At 34.5% G+C, this 16,725-nt stretch overlaps 2 protein-coding genes across 3 annotated transcripts; one reads left to right on the top strand and one right to left on the bottom strand.

Annotated features, from left to right (window-relative positions):
- The first annotated feature begins 434 nt into the window (after positions 1-434).
- LOC140750560 (intraflagellar transport protein 74 homolog) lies at positions 435-5,419 on the top strand. The gene is made up of 12 exons (XM_073084176.1): positions 435-469; positions 911-1,055; positions 1,688-1,814; positions 2,297-2,534; positions 2,759-2,955; positions 3,226-3,402; positions 3,639-3,764; positions 3,843-3,944; positions 4,026-4,331; positions 4,472-4,586; positions 4,657-4,766; positions 5,117-5,419. The coding sequence occupies exons 2-12, from the start codon at positions 934-936 to the stop codon at positions 5,327-5,329; spliced, it is 1,833 nt and encodes a 610-aa protein (XP_072940277.1). The 5' UTR covers positions 435-469; positions 911-933; the 3' UTR covers positions 5,330-5,419.
- An 84-nt stretch (positions 5,420-5,503) lies between these two features.
- On the bottom strand, positions 5,504-16,205 carry LOC140750548 (leucine-rich PPR motif-containing protein, mitochondrial). 2 transcript variants are annotated; one of them, XM_073084155.1, is made up of 16 exons: positions 16,013-16,205; positions 15,300-15,635; positions 14,371-14,527; positions 13,796-13,905; positions 13,375-13,606; positions 12,990-13,196; positions 12,380-12,593; positions 11,677-11,889; positions 11,112-11,329; positions 10,561-10,737; positions 9,930-10,088; positions 9,082-9,296; positions 8,406-8,579; positions 7,753-7,972; positions 7,029-7,251; positions 5,504-6,007 (listed from the first exon to the last, which is right to left on the bottom strand). In XM_073084155.1, exons 1-16 carry the CDS (start codon positions 16,195-16,197, stop codon positions 5,826-5,828), a joined length of 3,222 nt encoding a protein of 1,073 aa, XP_072940256.1. In that variant the 5' UTR covers positions 16,198-16,205; the 3' UTR covers positions 5,504-5,825. The 2 variants fall into 2 exon arrangements, with proteins under 2 accessions (XP_072940256.1, XP_072940263.1); XM_073084162.1 differs by lacking the exon at positions 16,013-16,205 and having other exon boundaries at positions 15,317-15,492.
- Positions 16,206-16,725: the final 520 nt, after the last annotated feature.

Genomic DNA, 16,725 nt, shown 5'->3' on the forward strand with positions numbered 1-16,725 from the left:
ACTATCTATTTTTTACCCCTAAGTGATAAGGGTTGTTCACCCTTAACATTTTGTATTATATGGCAACACAAAGTTTGCCGGGACAGCTAGTACATAAATACTCCTATATACACATCGAGATGACTGTCTGTCTAAAGTCTGAGTGAGTTGCTGTGCCAGAGATCAACGCAAAGGGAAACCGCTGAACTTAAGCGTGCTGGAATTTTAGACATAGGTTCTTTATATAGCGTAAATGAGAACTACGAGGATAAAATAGGATAATATTGTTTGAACATCTTTTGTTTTTGAAGCAGACAGCTACTATGAAACTTTGTATTTGGCTTTCTGGATAAATATAATGAAATACCTATTTCACTGCTTTTGGAAATTCTACTTCAGCCTTTTTGGTGCAGTCGGGTTTTTGATTTTTTTAATTAATTACTTGTTTAAGATTCTTTCAAAAGGAAACTCCGCGGCGTTCTTCTGGACGGTAACGAATTACTATAATAGAGTATTTGAAATACCTGAAAGTAATTGAAATAATACCTGTATAATGGACCTGTACCTACTTCAAATAGTTTATATCTCATAATCTATACGCTTATAATAATAGTATCTATAGTATTCTTTATTTCATTTACCAAAACGACTCACTTATCTCTAGTAATATCCGTGAGAAAAAGGTACATTAATCTCTTGTCAGGTTTAAAATTAAAAACATTTCTAAGCAGGTACCTAATTGATGGTGGTATGGTAGAATAAAGTTCACGGCACGCATCTCAGAACAATTGTTCCGAGGCACGCATTCATTTCGCTGTTTGACAGACCCTTAAGTTTTCGTCCATTACGTCGCTATAGCAACGGATAAACAACAAAGTTACTGCGCGTGAACGATAGCCACCATAAAATTCTTTAATCCTTTTAATTAAAGGGGAAAAAGTTATTGAGGTCAGTATGGATTATTCCGAAGGCAGTGCGGTAGAGAGGTCGTGTGCAAGCCGACGCTCGGATGCCCCTAGACCCGTATCGAGACGAGGTTACCGCGAGTATACTAATAGTGGATCAGCTCTTTCAAGGTACTTACTATCCTTCCTGGATAGATAATTTAGATTTTATTAATAGTAATTATTATCGTCTGAAAAATGTGTAGGTATAGGTAACTATGTGTAAAGTGGCTATTAAGTTATTCTTTAAAATACATAATGAGGTAAATTCGAATATACAGTTTTGTGTCGTGATTGTGATTTTATAGTTTCTTTAATTAAAATTAGTACAAAATTATAAATAGGTAAGTGTTATTTTTACGAACTTTAAATAACTCTTTATAGTTGAGCTCTTACTACGACACCACCGCCTCTTTTTGCCTGCCTTAGTGTAGCGCTGCAGTCTTCTAGTTTAAATTGTATGGTTTGAAAAAAACTTGCCACTTCATTTTGCTGAAACAAGAAAAACTTACTGAAACTAGAAAAAACCTACTAAATAAAGTTATACGAGTTAGTGGAGGTATGAATTGTAGTATATAATTTATTTTGCATGCGCACGTATCTTATGTCGGAGTGAGGGTAGTTTAAAATATTTTAAACCATGGCTCATATAGTAGTCGTAGTTGTCATATTCATGATGTAACGCCTAATTATTAGGCCTAAAAGTGTTATTTAGTAAATCATGAAACAGTCTGTATACAATATACAACACATAATATTGACAGAAGCGGCACGATGAGGCCCACGTCTGCCTACAGAGGTAGCACGGCATCACGGCTATCCACAGCCGGGTTTGGTCCAGCACCACCCACCGCAGGGAGACAATCCACCGCTATGACTGGCTTTTCTATGGTAAGTAAATATATGTTTGAAGTACCAAGTTATTAATGCAAATGGTGACGTTCCTACTCTGTTAAGAAATTGTTAGTCCAGAAATAATCTTCATTACCATTATTGACACTGATGGTCCGAAACTAAATTATTTTTACTAAGTACCAACTTATGTATATACATAGAGGTAAATATTATGAGTTTTATTTTTTTTTGTCGCAATAGGTATGAAGGTTAAATGACAATTACACTAATCACACATTCGAGGTAAAATCCTTGAACTTTTATTGATTTCAATAACTTAGTCACATAGTGATGTAAGACAAGTTATGTACCTACAACATAAATAATATAGTGTTGGGTGCGTTAGATGCATTATACCGAAATGTACCTAAGTACAACTGTCTTGGATAGACGGATGGTTCAGTTGGAGTTCAATAAAGTTATTCTATTCTAACGTAAGGTATCATGAAGTAGAAATATGGAATAAAGTACTCTTACAGATTGATCGTCCAATAACCCAGCAAGGCATATCCGGCCTACGTACTGGCACTGCCCGCGGGTTCCGCACACGCCAGCTCCAAGACAAAAGGTACTGGGAGGAGCTGATGCAAGTGAAAGTAAGAGAGATGAAGGCAGAGATTGCCAGATTAAGCGAACAAGCTGAAGCGGGCGAACGGGAGAAGTCAGCGAAGAAACATTACGAAAAGAGAGTGAGGGAGCTCGCTCAGGAGTTGACAGGTATTCCTATTTTAGTATATTATGAAATGATCTTATGGCCAATGATGTTATTTACCTATTACTGAATCTTCGTCAGACGATCTGATGTATTCATTATTCTAGAAGCATGAACCGAGAATGAACCTCACTTAATGATACTGTCACCTGTCAGTGAGCGAGTTGGTCAGTCTAACGCGAAATTTTATGCCCTAAGAAACAATTTCTATTTATTATTATTTATTTAGATTTACAAGGTAGACTAGCAGACTACAATACAGCGATACGAATCGTTAACGGCGAGGCGACAAAGAAGTCGGTGGAGGAACAAACTAGGGAACTGGAAGCCAGCAATAAGAAATTGCAAGAGGAGGTAGAACTGGTGTTCTTAGAGAAACAGAGAAAGGAGAATCAGTTGAGACAGCTAAGGGAGCAAATGGATAAGGTAATGAAATAATATAAATAATGTGTCATTTGATTAATTTTATTGTTTCGTACCTAATATTAAAATGCATAATGATACATGGTAAGTCTGAACATTTTACTTTAAAATAAGGATGTATGTATTCATTTGTCAAAGTAGGTATGTATTAAACATATAATAAAAAATACACGTGCAATAGGTACTAAAGAAAATTATAATGATTGGTATGAAATATTTTTGTTTTATGCATTATACATGGAAAAATTACGTAACCACCTAATCACTGTATAGGAGCAGTCCACAATTTCCAAGTTGCTAGCAGAAATGACATCCGAAGAAAAAGAAAAATACATTGAACTAGAGGGGACTGCGGCGGCTCTGAGGGAAGAAGTGGAACAAGCTAGGACTCAGATTGATCTTCTTAATAGAGAGAAGGAAGAGTTCAGTAAAGAAATCTCTGGTTCACAGGTAACATTATCTACAATTAAGATTTGCAAATTGAATAGTAAGTATTATTTTAGTATTTAACAAAAGTATAATGATTACGAAATTTTGTATCCCCGTGATTCAATAACCGAAAAAATGTAAAATGACGAACCGTAAAAACAAATCGAAATACGTTAGATATAGGTACTTTAAATGTTGCAATATTATCACTTTAATTATTAGTAGTATTATTAGTAGTAATGTGAATAACTTTATAGGTAAAGATGCACCTGCTAGAGTTACATCGGAGACTGGCGGAGGTTGAGGAGAAACGCGATAACTTGAAAAATGAAATCAGCAATCGCTTGGATCCTCAAGAGGAAAGAGAAAAATTGTTGCTTCAGGTAATTAAAAAAATATATATTTTTATTATTCAAGTTGGTTAAAACAAGAAACATTTTTGTATCGTTAGCAAATTTCAGGTTCGTGAAGATAATGCTGCTATTGCATCTCTGGATAGCAATGCAGCAAATTTGAAGGAACAGATACAAAAAGTACAGGGGTTGATTGAACAGGCTGAACAAGTAAGTATAGATTTAATGTATTATTCAGATGAGTCATATTATTATGAATTCCTAATATTTCCTTAAAATTTTTTACAACAGGATCTCGAAGAAGGTAATTCTGAGCGTCACCAGAAATATAGGGAATTGAAGAAAAGAGAAGAAACTATGGATTCATTCATGGTCACCTATGAAGAAAACCTCAAAAAGGAACAGGAGAAAATAGATCAACTAGAGAAAGATATAGTATTCGCATTAGAACACAGCAGTTCTAATATTGACTTGGATTTAAGCGAAATAGATTCTTTAAAGCAAAGAGATGGGTATACATCGTCGTATGATGACAGCAAGAAATCTGTTGAAACATTAACGAAAGATTATGAAAGATTTCAAGCAAATTTGAAAAAGGTATGGCGTCTTTCTTTTAAATAAATATAAATATAGATTTGATGAACATTTGATGAATCAATTATCAGTTCTCCATCGGTTTATATTTCATACTTAGCTTTAAAATAAATGTCGAATTTGATTTTTATTGACTTACCCAGGCTGAAGCTACACGAGAGAGGCTTGCAACAGAACTACAAACCTTGCCTGAGAAAACACAAGCGATGAAAGAAGAGTTGATAATTCTGTCAGATCTAGAACGATTAAGAGTTGAAGGTACAATTTACTTTGAAGCTACTATAAGATGTTTATAGAATTTTATACTAATTTCTCGTGTCAATTTCAGGGGAAGAACAGAAAAAAGCACTAGAGGTCGAATTACGTGTACTCCAAGAGAAGTTATCGCCGACTGAGAGCGCTGTAGTCGAAGCTGCGAATAAATTAAAAACCTTGCAGGTAAAACACTGACTATCTAAAGTGATTAAGATAAAATCAGATCTTTATACAAAAAATGCGTCTACTTGACTCTACATAATATTGCATTTCTATTAATAAGATTTTCTGAAGATGTACTTTTTATCGCTTTTATCGGTAAAGGTAAGGATTTTATCGGTTAAAATATAACACGTATAAGGATTTTATCATTTATAAAATAAGACGTCGCTGAACTAAAAAAATCAATTTTAAGTAACTGTTCAGTATAATATACCATTATTAATATGCTTTTAATGTACTATTAATTTTAAGAACAGGATGTTCACAGATTTTTAACATATTCTTATATCACTAACATTATACATTTTCAGGCTAGTTTAGACGGCAACGAAATGTACGCGAAACTGAACAGTTTAGAAGAGGAGCTCGCTCAGTTGGAAAATAGAAAGACTATTCTGGAAGAAGACATAGCTTCCATAACCCTGAAGGCGGACTATGAACCGCTCAAGAAACAAGCCATGGAGGAATTAGCCGCTTTGAATAAGAAAATCATTGAGGACTTAAACAGTACTAAAGCATATTAGGAGAGTATTTCGAATATATTGTGGTAATTGTGAATTTTATTTTTGTTACATTGATTATTTTGATATAAGTAAATGTTTAAGTTGATTATTGTTGAACATGAAGTTATTGGATGATGATGATGTTAATGCAGATAGTCTGTTATTTCTCATTAGGATATAATAAAATAAAACAAATTTCTGTGAATTACTCATAATTTTAATATCACAGATTCTAATAATTTACAACCATTCATAAAACACATTTCACTTTTAATTTACACATTAAAACTTACTTCATTTATATAGGTAGTTCATACTGTAGTACAAGAGTAAAATATTCTCCAAGGTTCAACCTGATTTGTGCAAACAAAATTACACTCTTATTATATATACATGTTTAATTCGCACAATTGCAATTAAATCCGTTAATTGCAATAAAATTGCAATTAACGGATTTACATTTACTTTGATTTGATTGTTACTAACTGCCAACTACCTTGCTCATTTTGATTATTTACTAACTAGTTAACTTCTGTTTCGATTGCTTATCTAATAATACGGATAATTCTGAGGGTATTTCCTTATTGTTCGCTTTGCACAGTGAGCAGATATTGAGCACAAACTTCTGTGAGGGAGTGATGTCTGCTTCTTGCATTTTGGTCCATAAGGATAGCGCGCCTTGGCAGTCATCGTCACGTTCTGAAATAAGAAGTATATGTTACTGGTTCGTTACGTAAAGTACACGTACAGCACATCGGTTTGTGAGGTTTATAGAAGGTCTCAATAAGTGCGCAGTGTGACGTCAGTCACACACGACACTTTACAAAAAGACTGTCTTTTACACATGCATACGTTATGACCGTGACAGAGATAACTATAGTATTTTCGTGTGCTTTCATTATTGTATTATTTATTCATTCATTTCATATTATGCAGGGATATTCCGACGACTCTGCGCAAATGAAATATAGCTATCTAGACTCATAGAACCTCACACATTTCATGAGTCGTGGATGCCATAGACGCACATAAAGACAAATACACAAACGCCCACACCCCAACAATAATCTTATTTGATCATTTAGCCACTGCATTTCAGATTGCTATGCTAACAATTTATATATAGCGACTTGTATTATTTATGGTATTTTTTTATTTATTTACTTTTTATTGACCATGTTAAAAACAGTGTGGTACAAAAGGCGGACTTATTCTAAATAACAATTCGTCTATTACTATACCTTCCATAACACAGAAGCACTATTTTGGCATTGAAACTTAGTTCTTTTCAAATAATACATATATGAGGAAAAGTTTTTATACTCATAGAACCTCAAACATTTCATGAGTCGTGGATGCCATGGACACACATAAAGACAAATACACAAACGTCCACACTCCAACACTAATCTAATTTGATCATTTAGCCACTGTATGTCAGATTGCTATGCTAACGATTTATTTTCAACGACTTGTTTTATTTATAGTAAATTCGTCTATTACTATACCTTCCATAACACAGAAGCGCTATTTTGACATTAAGACATAGTTCTTTTCAAATAATAAATATATTAGTAAAAGTAACGTAAAAACGTTGTGATAGTTCCCTGTACAATAAACAAAAACATTACGTTTATCTATTTTCTTTCTGGAGGTAAAGGTCTTAAGAATACACTGATTTGTTTTGCTTAACTTAATACCATATAAAAACAATACTCACGATACACATCCAATATCATATTATAAACCTCATCCACATCGAAATGCCTCAAATCCTTCGCGCACTCAGCGATATTCTCTAACGCAGCGAGGCGCTTGTCGTCCGCGAACCGCTCGCAGTAGCGCAGCAGCGCGTCGGAGTGGAAGCGCACGGCGGGGTCCAGCAGCGTCTTGCGCAGCGTCCGCTTGTAGCCCACGTCCGCGAGCGCCGCTATTAGCGTTAGCTGGAACATCATGCATAAGCTCTAATTTTAAGATTAATACTCTAATTTTAAAAGATTCTTCAAATAAGACGTTAATTAGTTTTCATAAGGAAAAAGTTTTTTATGAAGTTTTTTAGTCGACGTTAAATAGGAGAGTTGACAAAAACTGTAACTTTAACCAATCGAAATCTAACGGTTAATTTTAAGTGTTAGTTATGACGCACCTTCAACCTTAATTAAAATGGTGCAACTAATAATTCTTTAACCCTGGATTTGACGGTTGATTAGGGTTTTATAGACGATAAAGTTATATGATGCAACCCACCCTAAGTAGTAAATGAAAATAAGTCTAAGTAACTCGCTACTACCCCTGAGGACTAAATTAACTGAGAAATTCATTGTGTTTTTCTCTTACCAATAAAAACAATCCACTGGGTTTTACCATTAAACGATTATAGGACTTTATTCTTAAAGTGAAGTTTGCAACCTTTCATGCTCTCATTTGATTTGATGAAATCTCACCTGTACATCACCTGCGCCGTGCACCTTTTTCGTCATATTAAGTATAGTCTGTGCCATCTTATTCAGTTTCCCATTCGCCTTTTCGCTGACTAAGAAGTTTTCCTCCGATCCCTCCCCCATAGCCTGCAGGATCTTACAAAGCAACTCGTGTTTGAGGGGCGTCTTGTTGTATTTGAGCGCTAGGCGGCTGAACTCTTGTACTGCTTCTTGGAGATTATCGCTGTAACACATTTTATATGAAATTTAACGGAAAGTATGTATAATTTAAAAACCTAATAATATGGTCAAGAAATAAATATATGTCTAAGAGTACACAAACAAGAGTAAATAAAAGAGCTACAATATTAAAATGTTTCGTTTGTTGTTTAAGCACCAGACCAGATATTTTGGTGTTGGGACCAGATATTAATTAACAATCTTTATTTTTTGTAATTTATTTACTTTAAATTGTTTTAATTTAAGTCTTTTGGAATGAGATTATACTTCATATCCAATACCATATCATAAGGTTGGTTAGAAACTATTTGGCTATATAAGCAAACTGACTCTCACACAAAATTGGCACCTTCAAAAATATTATTGTAGATTTTTAACACTTTTTCGAAATAACCTAAACTAACATTTAGACACAGAAAAATAATAGCATAGCTTACTTTTTCAAATGAGCCCGCACCAGAGGTCCCAGTATCGAGTTAGCCGGCTTGCAGTACCTATAATTGTGGAGTAGCTCGAACATTTGTAATGTATCTTTGTATGTTCCTTGCGCCGCCGTCGCGTCCAACAACCGCCAGCAGTTCAACGCTATGTTGCGGCCGCCGATGACTCGTCTGACGATGGTAAATACATAATTTCAGTGGTCAAAATAATATGTGATCACGAAATTGAACACAAAAATATAATTAAGTAATTAAAATTAAACTTTATATCATATTCATATCATCAGTAAATAATGTGCATTGTTCATCCTAAACCAGTGAATACATAAGCAAAAATTTTCAAAGTGCCTTAAATTATCACTATCTACCTTATTAGCACTAAGAAAATTCTTATGGAAAGTCGTGAATATACAATTCTTATAAGGGCCATGTCTTATAGCTGCTCAAAAAATAACTTCAGACCTTCACTAGACTATATTTTAATATATTTTTTTAGCGTGCTCTCTATTCATAACTTATGCATAAACTTAAAACATTTTATAAAAATCTGTTTGTGATTTAAAACTATACATTGCCCATGAAACTAACAAACATGAAATGTAACAACCGGAAAACCGAATAATACAAGATAAATAAAGAAGAACAATACAAGAAATAATATTTCTCATCTCACCTTTTCTTACTCTGTTCATTGATCAGATCAAACGCGTGTTTGATCTTCTTCCTATACACCATGAGCGTCGCGAAGTCGATCACCTTGAACTCGTCGAGCGTGAAGTTCGGCGAGGACTTGTTCAGGTCCGCAAGGGCTACCTCGGCAAGGTCCAACTCTCCTAGCTTGACGTGTAAGTCGAATATCGCTGCTTTCATGCCCGCTGAGAGGAATACCTGTAAAAGATTACAATATTTTGTTTCAATATTGTTTATTTGGCAGCGAGAAACACAAGTAATAATTTTCTTCCATTGCTTTTCTGATAAAACACCAAAGGTAAGATAATCAAACTCAGTCAAATAATTACCTGTACATTATTCAACCTCTCTATCTTTTGTCTCTATTAATTTTCTTTTTTACCTCTATGTCCTTCAGCATTTAATTCTATTTATTCTTTTCCATCATAGCTATCTCATTTATATTATCTAACCCATTTCACTTACTTCCATTTTCTTACTATGTCCCGCCATTTTCCTATTTCCCTTCGTTCCTGTCTCCTTGACTCCCTGCACACTACTTATTTAAATACCCCAAAAAAAATCTATTCCTCCGTCTCCAGCCCTCTTAACTAACATTCCTCATATTTATTTATTTCTGTCAAAAGTACTTCTTCAAAGCATACTCATCCACAAAAAATACGTGCTTGTTCAACAAAATACATCCACTAATCAATTTTAATCAACTATTATAACTACACTATATATACATAGGTATAGTACTATTACCTTTCAAAATTCGAAGTTTGACAGTTATTGGAATTTTAGTAGCCAAAAATACATAGATAGAGCTAATAAACAAAATCCACTCACCCCCTCCTTCTGACATTTGTCAGCTATCTCCCTGGCCGCCTGCAAGTTCCCCTCCCGGCAGTATCTCTGCAAAAGCTTTCGTAATACACCGCGAGTGTTCATGTTCTTCGCTTCTAATTCATTCAGATGCGCTCTAAGGGACTGCTCGTTCATTTCTTTCTGGAAACCAGTTAACACAAAAAAATATTGAAGGTGATGGCAGAACCCTAAGTGGTTAGATTGTTAAGGAGCCACGGTCACATTTCTGTTTAATGATAGCTGTGTTAAATGCTTGTTTGAAGAGTAAGGATAAGGAAGACATTCTTATCCAAGGCGTTCCAACCTGGTTCTCAACGGTACCAACGCATCAGTGACTCATCTCAAGTAGGTTTTTCAGCTGTGTTTAGCAGTTCTTTATTCCGCTTTGAGGGGTGCGAAGAGGAAGACATGTTTATCCGAGGTGTTCCCAGGTGTTTCAAGTTGGTCTTCAAGAGTAGCAACACATGGCTTACCTCAGGCAGGACTTTCAATCTAATGTAGAGATGAATACAGATGTCAATGGGAGGCGGCAGTAGACGCTTCCCACGAGATAAACTGCATTTCTTTTTGCTGTTTCTATATTGCCATTTCATAGTCAATATATTAAACTTACCGGGTGCGGTAAATGTTGTGCAAACACGTCTCCTTCGTCAACCAGCCGCTCATCAGTGATCGCCACGAGGTAGTCTCTGAACATGTCCACTGTTTGCTGGGGATGGCTGTCACCTAACATCGTCATACAATAGTCCGTCGCCGCTGTTGATATTTTAATGTTTTTCGACGATAAAGCCTGTAAAATTGTTGTGGAATTAGTTTAGTTTGTGTATGAGTGGTCACCTCTGTAAACCTATAACTAATTTTAATGGAATTATCTTGCTTTTGTTGGTCAACTATTAAGGAACAACGCAAAACATGTTATAAGTCTCCATATGACTGCACTCATCAAATCAAAACAATTAATTACATATTTTTTTATGTTTAATTCATAAAAAATAGTAAGCACAACAGATAACAGGTAGCAATTGTTGTAATAAAAAGTTTTCAGAGCGGAGAGAACAGACATTTTAATTTCTATGAGGACTTATAAGAAGATAGTACTTTCCGCCAGCAGTGGTACAGAAGTACAGAAGAAGTTTATAATGACGATAGAAAAGTACTACCCACCTTAACTAAATTCAGAAAGTCCGATAGATCCACCTTGACCTTGCTATGCCGCATAAATGTGCACAAGAAGCGCCCCACCCAGTCCTTCTGCTCCGACGCTTTGCTTGTCATATCTTCTAATATATGCACCGTTGATTTGACGTCCGAATTCGTCAAGTAACCCCTCAGTAGGGGGTTAAGCAACTTCTCTGCGTCAACTTTGCCGGGGAATAATTCACCTGGAAAATACTTTTGGGTAAAGAAGTTATTGTGGAGAAGATAAACTTGTTATAGAAAATTCCCACATGTTTTTTAAATTTCTTTGCTGCGCTGGAAGGTTACGATTCCGTTATCATCTAATTATCTTTTTAAAGGAGGCTTACGTTCAGAAATTGATCTCTAAAAAGTATATTCTCTATATAGTGTCAGACATTTCTACCGGTTGTTTGATACGAATCAGAAACTTCGTTGAAGACCCTGAATAATTCTCTGACTTTTTAATAGTATTTCGACTTTATATCAAGTCGACAGCATGCCTACTATCTACATACTTAATTAAAATAAAAATATTATAATTTTCACTCACAAATCTCACTGGCAGCCCTAACTTGCCCGGTGTTCAGCAACATCTCCATCATGGGCGTCAACACGGCGGTAGCAGTGAGGCCGGTCTCCAGGAACTTCTTCATCAGATTCTGCGGCGACGTGAAGCTCACGTACGGCAGCGTGTAGTTCAGTATTGTCTCGTAATCGGGCCTCACGTCCATCGTTACCATTGTTGTTAGGGTGTTCATGATGCCTGTGATTTAATCATTAATTTATGTATGGATTAATTGATTGATTGGCAGATTGGTTGATTGATTGGTCAATCAAATGACTAACGAATAGATTGGTTGATTTATTTATTAAAAATAGGACTGGTTGATTGATTGGTTGATTAAACAAATTGATTGGTTGATTTATTGGTGAAAATATTGTGAAATTATTGATTGACCGGTTAATTAAGCCACTGTTTGCTTTATTGAAAACTTTTCGATGCTCTATTTTAATGAAATTTTGCATTTTTTAATGAAACGAGATTTTATTGATATCATCTTAATAGCATACAATTATTTAGGATTATGGACATGAAGGACATTTCAGTATGGAACTATGTTGAGTTCCATTTTCTCCCAAAGATTTTGATGATTGAAATGTGTCCGAAGCAGAGAAATAAACCAAAATTAATAAAAAAATAATTCTTTAAAATTTAAGTTTGTCAGAATATATAAGAACTTAAGTGACCATACCTTTTTCCCCATAAGTCCTGGAAGTGTGCAGCAGTATAGGCCAGAAGTAGTGAGGCCTCAACGGGAGCCCTATTTGCTTCATGCGCGTGAACAGGTCCAGAGCTAAGGGGACTTTGCCCTGTTGCAGCGCGGCTTCGGAGGCGTTCTGCAGCGCTATCGGGTTACGGCCTGACGACATCATGTCTTGCGCTATGAGGGCTATCACGCTAGACGGCTTGAATAAGGGAAAGTTATAATTATTTAATTATAAATTAAATAGAAAAGATAGACTCAGGAGAGTACAATTCCAGGCCTGTTTTTAACGTGATTCAAGTTCTTGCATTTGGATGCCTGCTATCCTACGTATTATGACGCCATCATTGTAATCTTTGGGAGTACCAACAGAATTACGACGGGTTTTAGGTAGAACAAACCCATGTTTTTATGTAATTAGTTACAGATATCCATGGACTGACCATGACTACTTGCCATTACGGGAACTGCATCCTCGCTAGCACCTTCAATTTCAAACTTCAATCATATAAACAAGTACTTAATATATGACAGATAGATTATAGAGATAATACATGAAGTGAGTAGATTATAATGGTAAAAAAACTAAAATTTTTACCATAGAGGCTTTAACACAATCCCGGATCAGACTCCGCCCATGTAATCCTTGATCATCTTTTGGCCCAAAGGAAGGTAATGGTAAACATTTGTAGATCTCCAACGCAACCATCGGATGGTTTTGAAAGACTAGCAATGTTGCCACACTTTGCATGTATGGTGATATTGATGGGGTTGTCAAAATTTCTTCAGGGAGATATTTTAATACCTAAAAAAGATAATAAAATATAATCTTTTGGTCAAAATGGTAAAAAAACTTTGAAGCATGATGAATGTGATTCTGTCATTTTTAGGTTTTCAGTGTTCACATTTAAAAGTGTTCACATTTTTATAAGTTCACATTTAAAATCTAGAACATTACATTACTGTTGAAACTAGTTAGATACCTTAGGTATAGGCTTATATTCTCCTATCATGGCTAACGTCTTTACAATCTCCATAACATTCCTTTCTCCAAATTGCAGTCCATTTCTCACAGCCTTCTTCATTTCTTCTAGAAGTTGATCATTCTTTTTATGCCATGCATATGCTCTGGCTGAAGCTGTATATGTATCAATAGAATAAGGTACTTTTAGAGTTTTCATCATCGCAAGAACCTCTTGAACATTATTTAAATTTCTGCAAAAAGATTTAATTAATATTATATGATAATAGATTGACAATTTTTATATCTTTGTCTATAAATATATTACATATATTGGCATCGAAATATTTTCCAGGTATAGAATAACTTATTTTATAATATACTAAATAATCTATAAATTAATTATTAAAAATTATTTTTTATGAATAATTAAGCCATCTTACCCTGATTTTGCTTGGCAGATGATAAGAGAATTAAATACACTCTCCGTCGCAGGGAATCCTAAAGCTTTCATATTAGATAATGCTTCTGTGGCCTGGTTTATGTCTCCCACCTTTAAAAAAAAATTATTCTATTCAATCAAATTCCATTATACAAATATTATTACAATTGTACACCACTCATATTTATATGTACAGAGAAATAGTCATAAGTAACTCGCTGCCATAATTATGCATTCAAGGTTACTAGGATTAATACTACTAGTTCAGTCACTAGGATAATAAAAGATTACATGAAAAATTTTGCGCTAGTTTTTCTGCTGCAGTAACTCAAAAACTCTGAGATCTATATGCCATTCTGCATATATTTTTCATCTAACATCTCTTCACAAATGTGTCTCACAAATTTTATAAATAAAAGTCATATTTTTTTGACACACAAAAAGGAACCGAACCAGAGTTGTGTTACCACAAATGTATTGGTTTAAAAAATATTTTATTAACCATTATATAACCTGTTAATGCAATATTTTTATAACCTGTGGGAAATATAAAACATCACTATTAAAGTCACTTACCTCTCCAAGGGCTCTCAATATCAGTTCAAAAGTGGTAGCATTTGGTTTCACTGCACCCATTTGTTGAATAAATGTGCTTACTGTGAGGCTTCTGTTGTTCGCTATGTACACTTTGAGCAACTCATTGTAATGATCCAATTCAAACTCTGTATGTGGCCTGTAAAAATATTATAGAGTACAATTCCAGAAGTCATGGCAAATAACTTGATGAACTGGCAATTGTTAAAAATAATTAACTGTAATGAGGCTAATGTATCCTAGATCGCTCCCACAATTTAGATTTATTCAATGTCACCTAATGTTTAAAATCTGTCAAGCTGTTTAGGCTGTAGGTTCCAAAGAATGAGAAAACATGAACACTTAAAACATATCTTCACAGTTGAGTGAGAAGAAACATGTAAAATTATTGTGGTCTTTATATACATTTTTTTTTTTACGATACCCATTTAATATATTTAATAGTTATTATGACATTGAATTATTGTTTTTATAGTTGATTGAATTTGTGAAATTGTTTTTTGAATTAATTGTATAATTTGAAATTAGGAGAACTAACGACTTGGGGTTACCTGTAATGTTAGTTTTAAGCCTATGTATGTATTAAATTAAATAAATTAAATTAAATTAAATAACTAGCTGACCCGACAAACGTTGTGTTGCCATATAAATTAAAAAAATGTTAAGGGTGAACAACCTTTATAATTTAGGGGTATGAAAAATGCTGCTTCTCAGACCACAGAATGTGCATATAAAATTTAGCAAAAATCGGTTAAGCCATTTCAGAGGAGTACGGTAACTAACATTGTGTCATGAGAATTTTATATGTACATAATAAATAGAAAAGGTATCCATAGAAATAGACAACATACCTTCCTACCATAAAAAGATCTACAAATCAAGACAACATAAAGAATGATGTATTAACTCACTTAATTGTATTCCACACCTGTTCAACAAGCGCCATTCTGGATGCCGGTGCCTCATCTACCAGCAATTCAGTACAGCATGAAATGAGGAGCAGCCCTTGCTTCTTGGTGGAATAGTTTAATTCCTTCACTTTAGCCAAAACTCTAGTAAAATCATTCTTATACACCCTATTCTTCTGGTAAATGTCTGTTAATATGCCAGTTGCCATTTTCTCAAGTAACTCCTCAGGGCTCAAGTTGGTAGGCTTGGGTTGTAGGGTTTTAGTAGGCCCCGATGATACATGGATTTCACCACTTGCAGACTTGGTTGCATTTTGGGCACTACGTGTTCTGATTGATCTGTAAGTATTATTCAGTTTTTTAATCACAGCAGCTCTTAGAACTATAACTAATGTTAGTATTAGGTCTAGTTCGCGCTAATCTCCTACCCCTGGAACAAAAGGGAATGGCGCTACTCCAGGTGAGAGATACAATAACGTATTATAAGTCATATTCATATAGATAAAACTTCATTTAATTAAGATAAAGGAATGGACAGAAAATTTTCAACCACTTTATCTTGGTATTATGGCTAAACTTAAGGTCTATCATATTTTACACGTATCTTATGATGACTAATTTATTGAAATTATCAGTAAAAGCATCCACATTAACTGTAGAAGCCTTTACTGATTTTATATAAAATATTATTAATGATAATAGGATCACAACATAACCTTATTTGAACATTGCACTGGCATAATGCTGGTATAGCAGATACGCGCTGTTTTATCAAAAACTTTTTAAATAATAATGCTCTCGTGGAACTTGTAATATTTAAACATTGTCGAGCTAACATTTTAATAAAATATTTGGAATTTTTTAAAATCAATTTATAACCAAAATTTTGACATTGACACATTGATTGACGGCGTCAAACACAATTATATTCAAATTATGTTTATAATCTATGGAACATGACGGACCATGGTCCATAGAAAATTAATTAAGGCGGAAAAATATGTACATTGAAACTTAGCATTGAAATGATAATTTAAATTAATTAATTCGTTAAATTAAATATAGAAAATATATTGTTTTTTTTTTATAAAATAGGAGTAGCAAACAAGAATGCAGTAGCCTGATGGTAAGTGGCTAATGACGCCCATGTTCATTCGTAATCAAACCCAGATTTTGTACCTGAGGTCGGCCATAGATGCGCCACTCCACTACTTCTGAGGACTAAGCTGGAACGCTTAAGAAAAGTATGTCTTCCTTCAAACCAGACACAACAGCGGTTAACGCTGTTGTTATTAAGTAGAAATAGGCGTGGCAGTGGTGCAACCGGAGTCGAACCTCAGAAAGTTCTACCATTAATATAGATAAACTGGTTCGTATTTTTATCATTTAATGGTCATTTGCAATCAAACCCAGATAAGTTTGTACCTGA

This window comes from Epargyreus clarus, unplaced genomic scaffold, assembly GCF_041222505.1.
Source record: "Epargyreus clarus isolate Ecla_fem2 unplaced genomic scaffold, WU_Ecla_fem_2.2 ptg000003l, whole genome shotgun sequence".
Taxonomy (NCBI): Eukaryota; Metazoa; Arthropoda; class Insecta; order Lepidoptera; family Hesperiidae; genus Epargyreus; species Epargyreus clarus.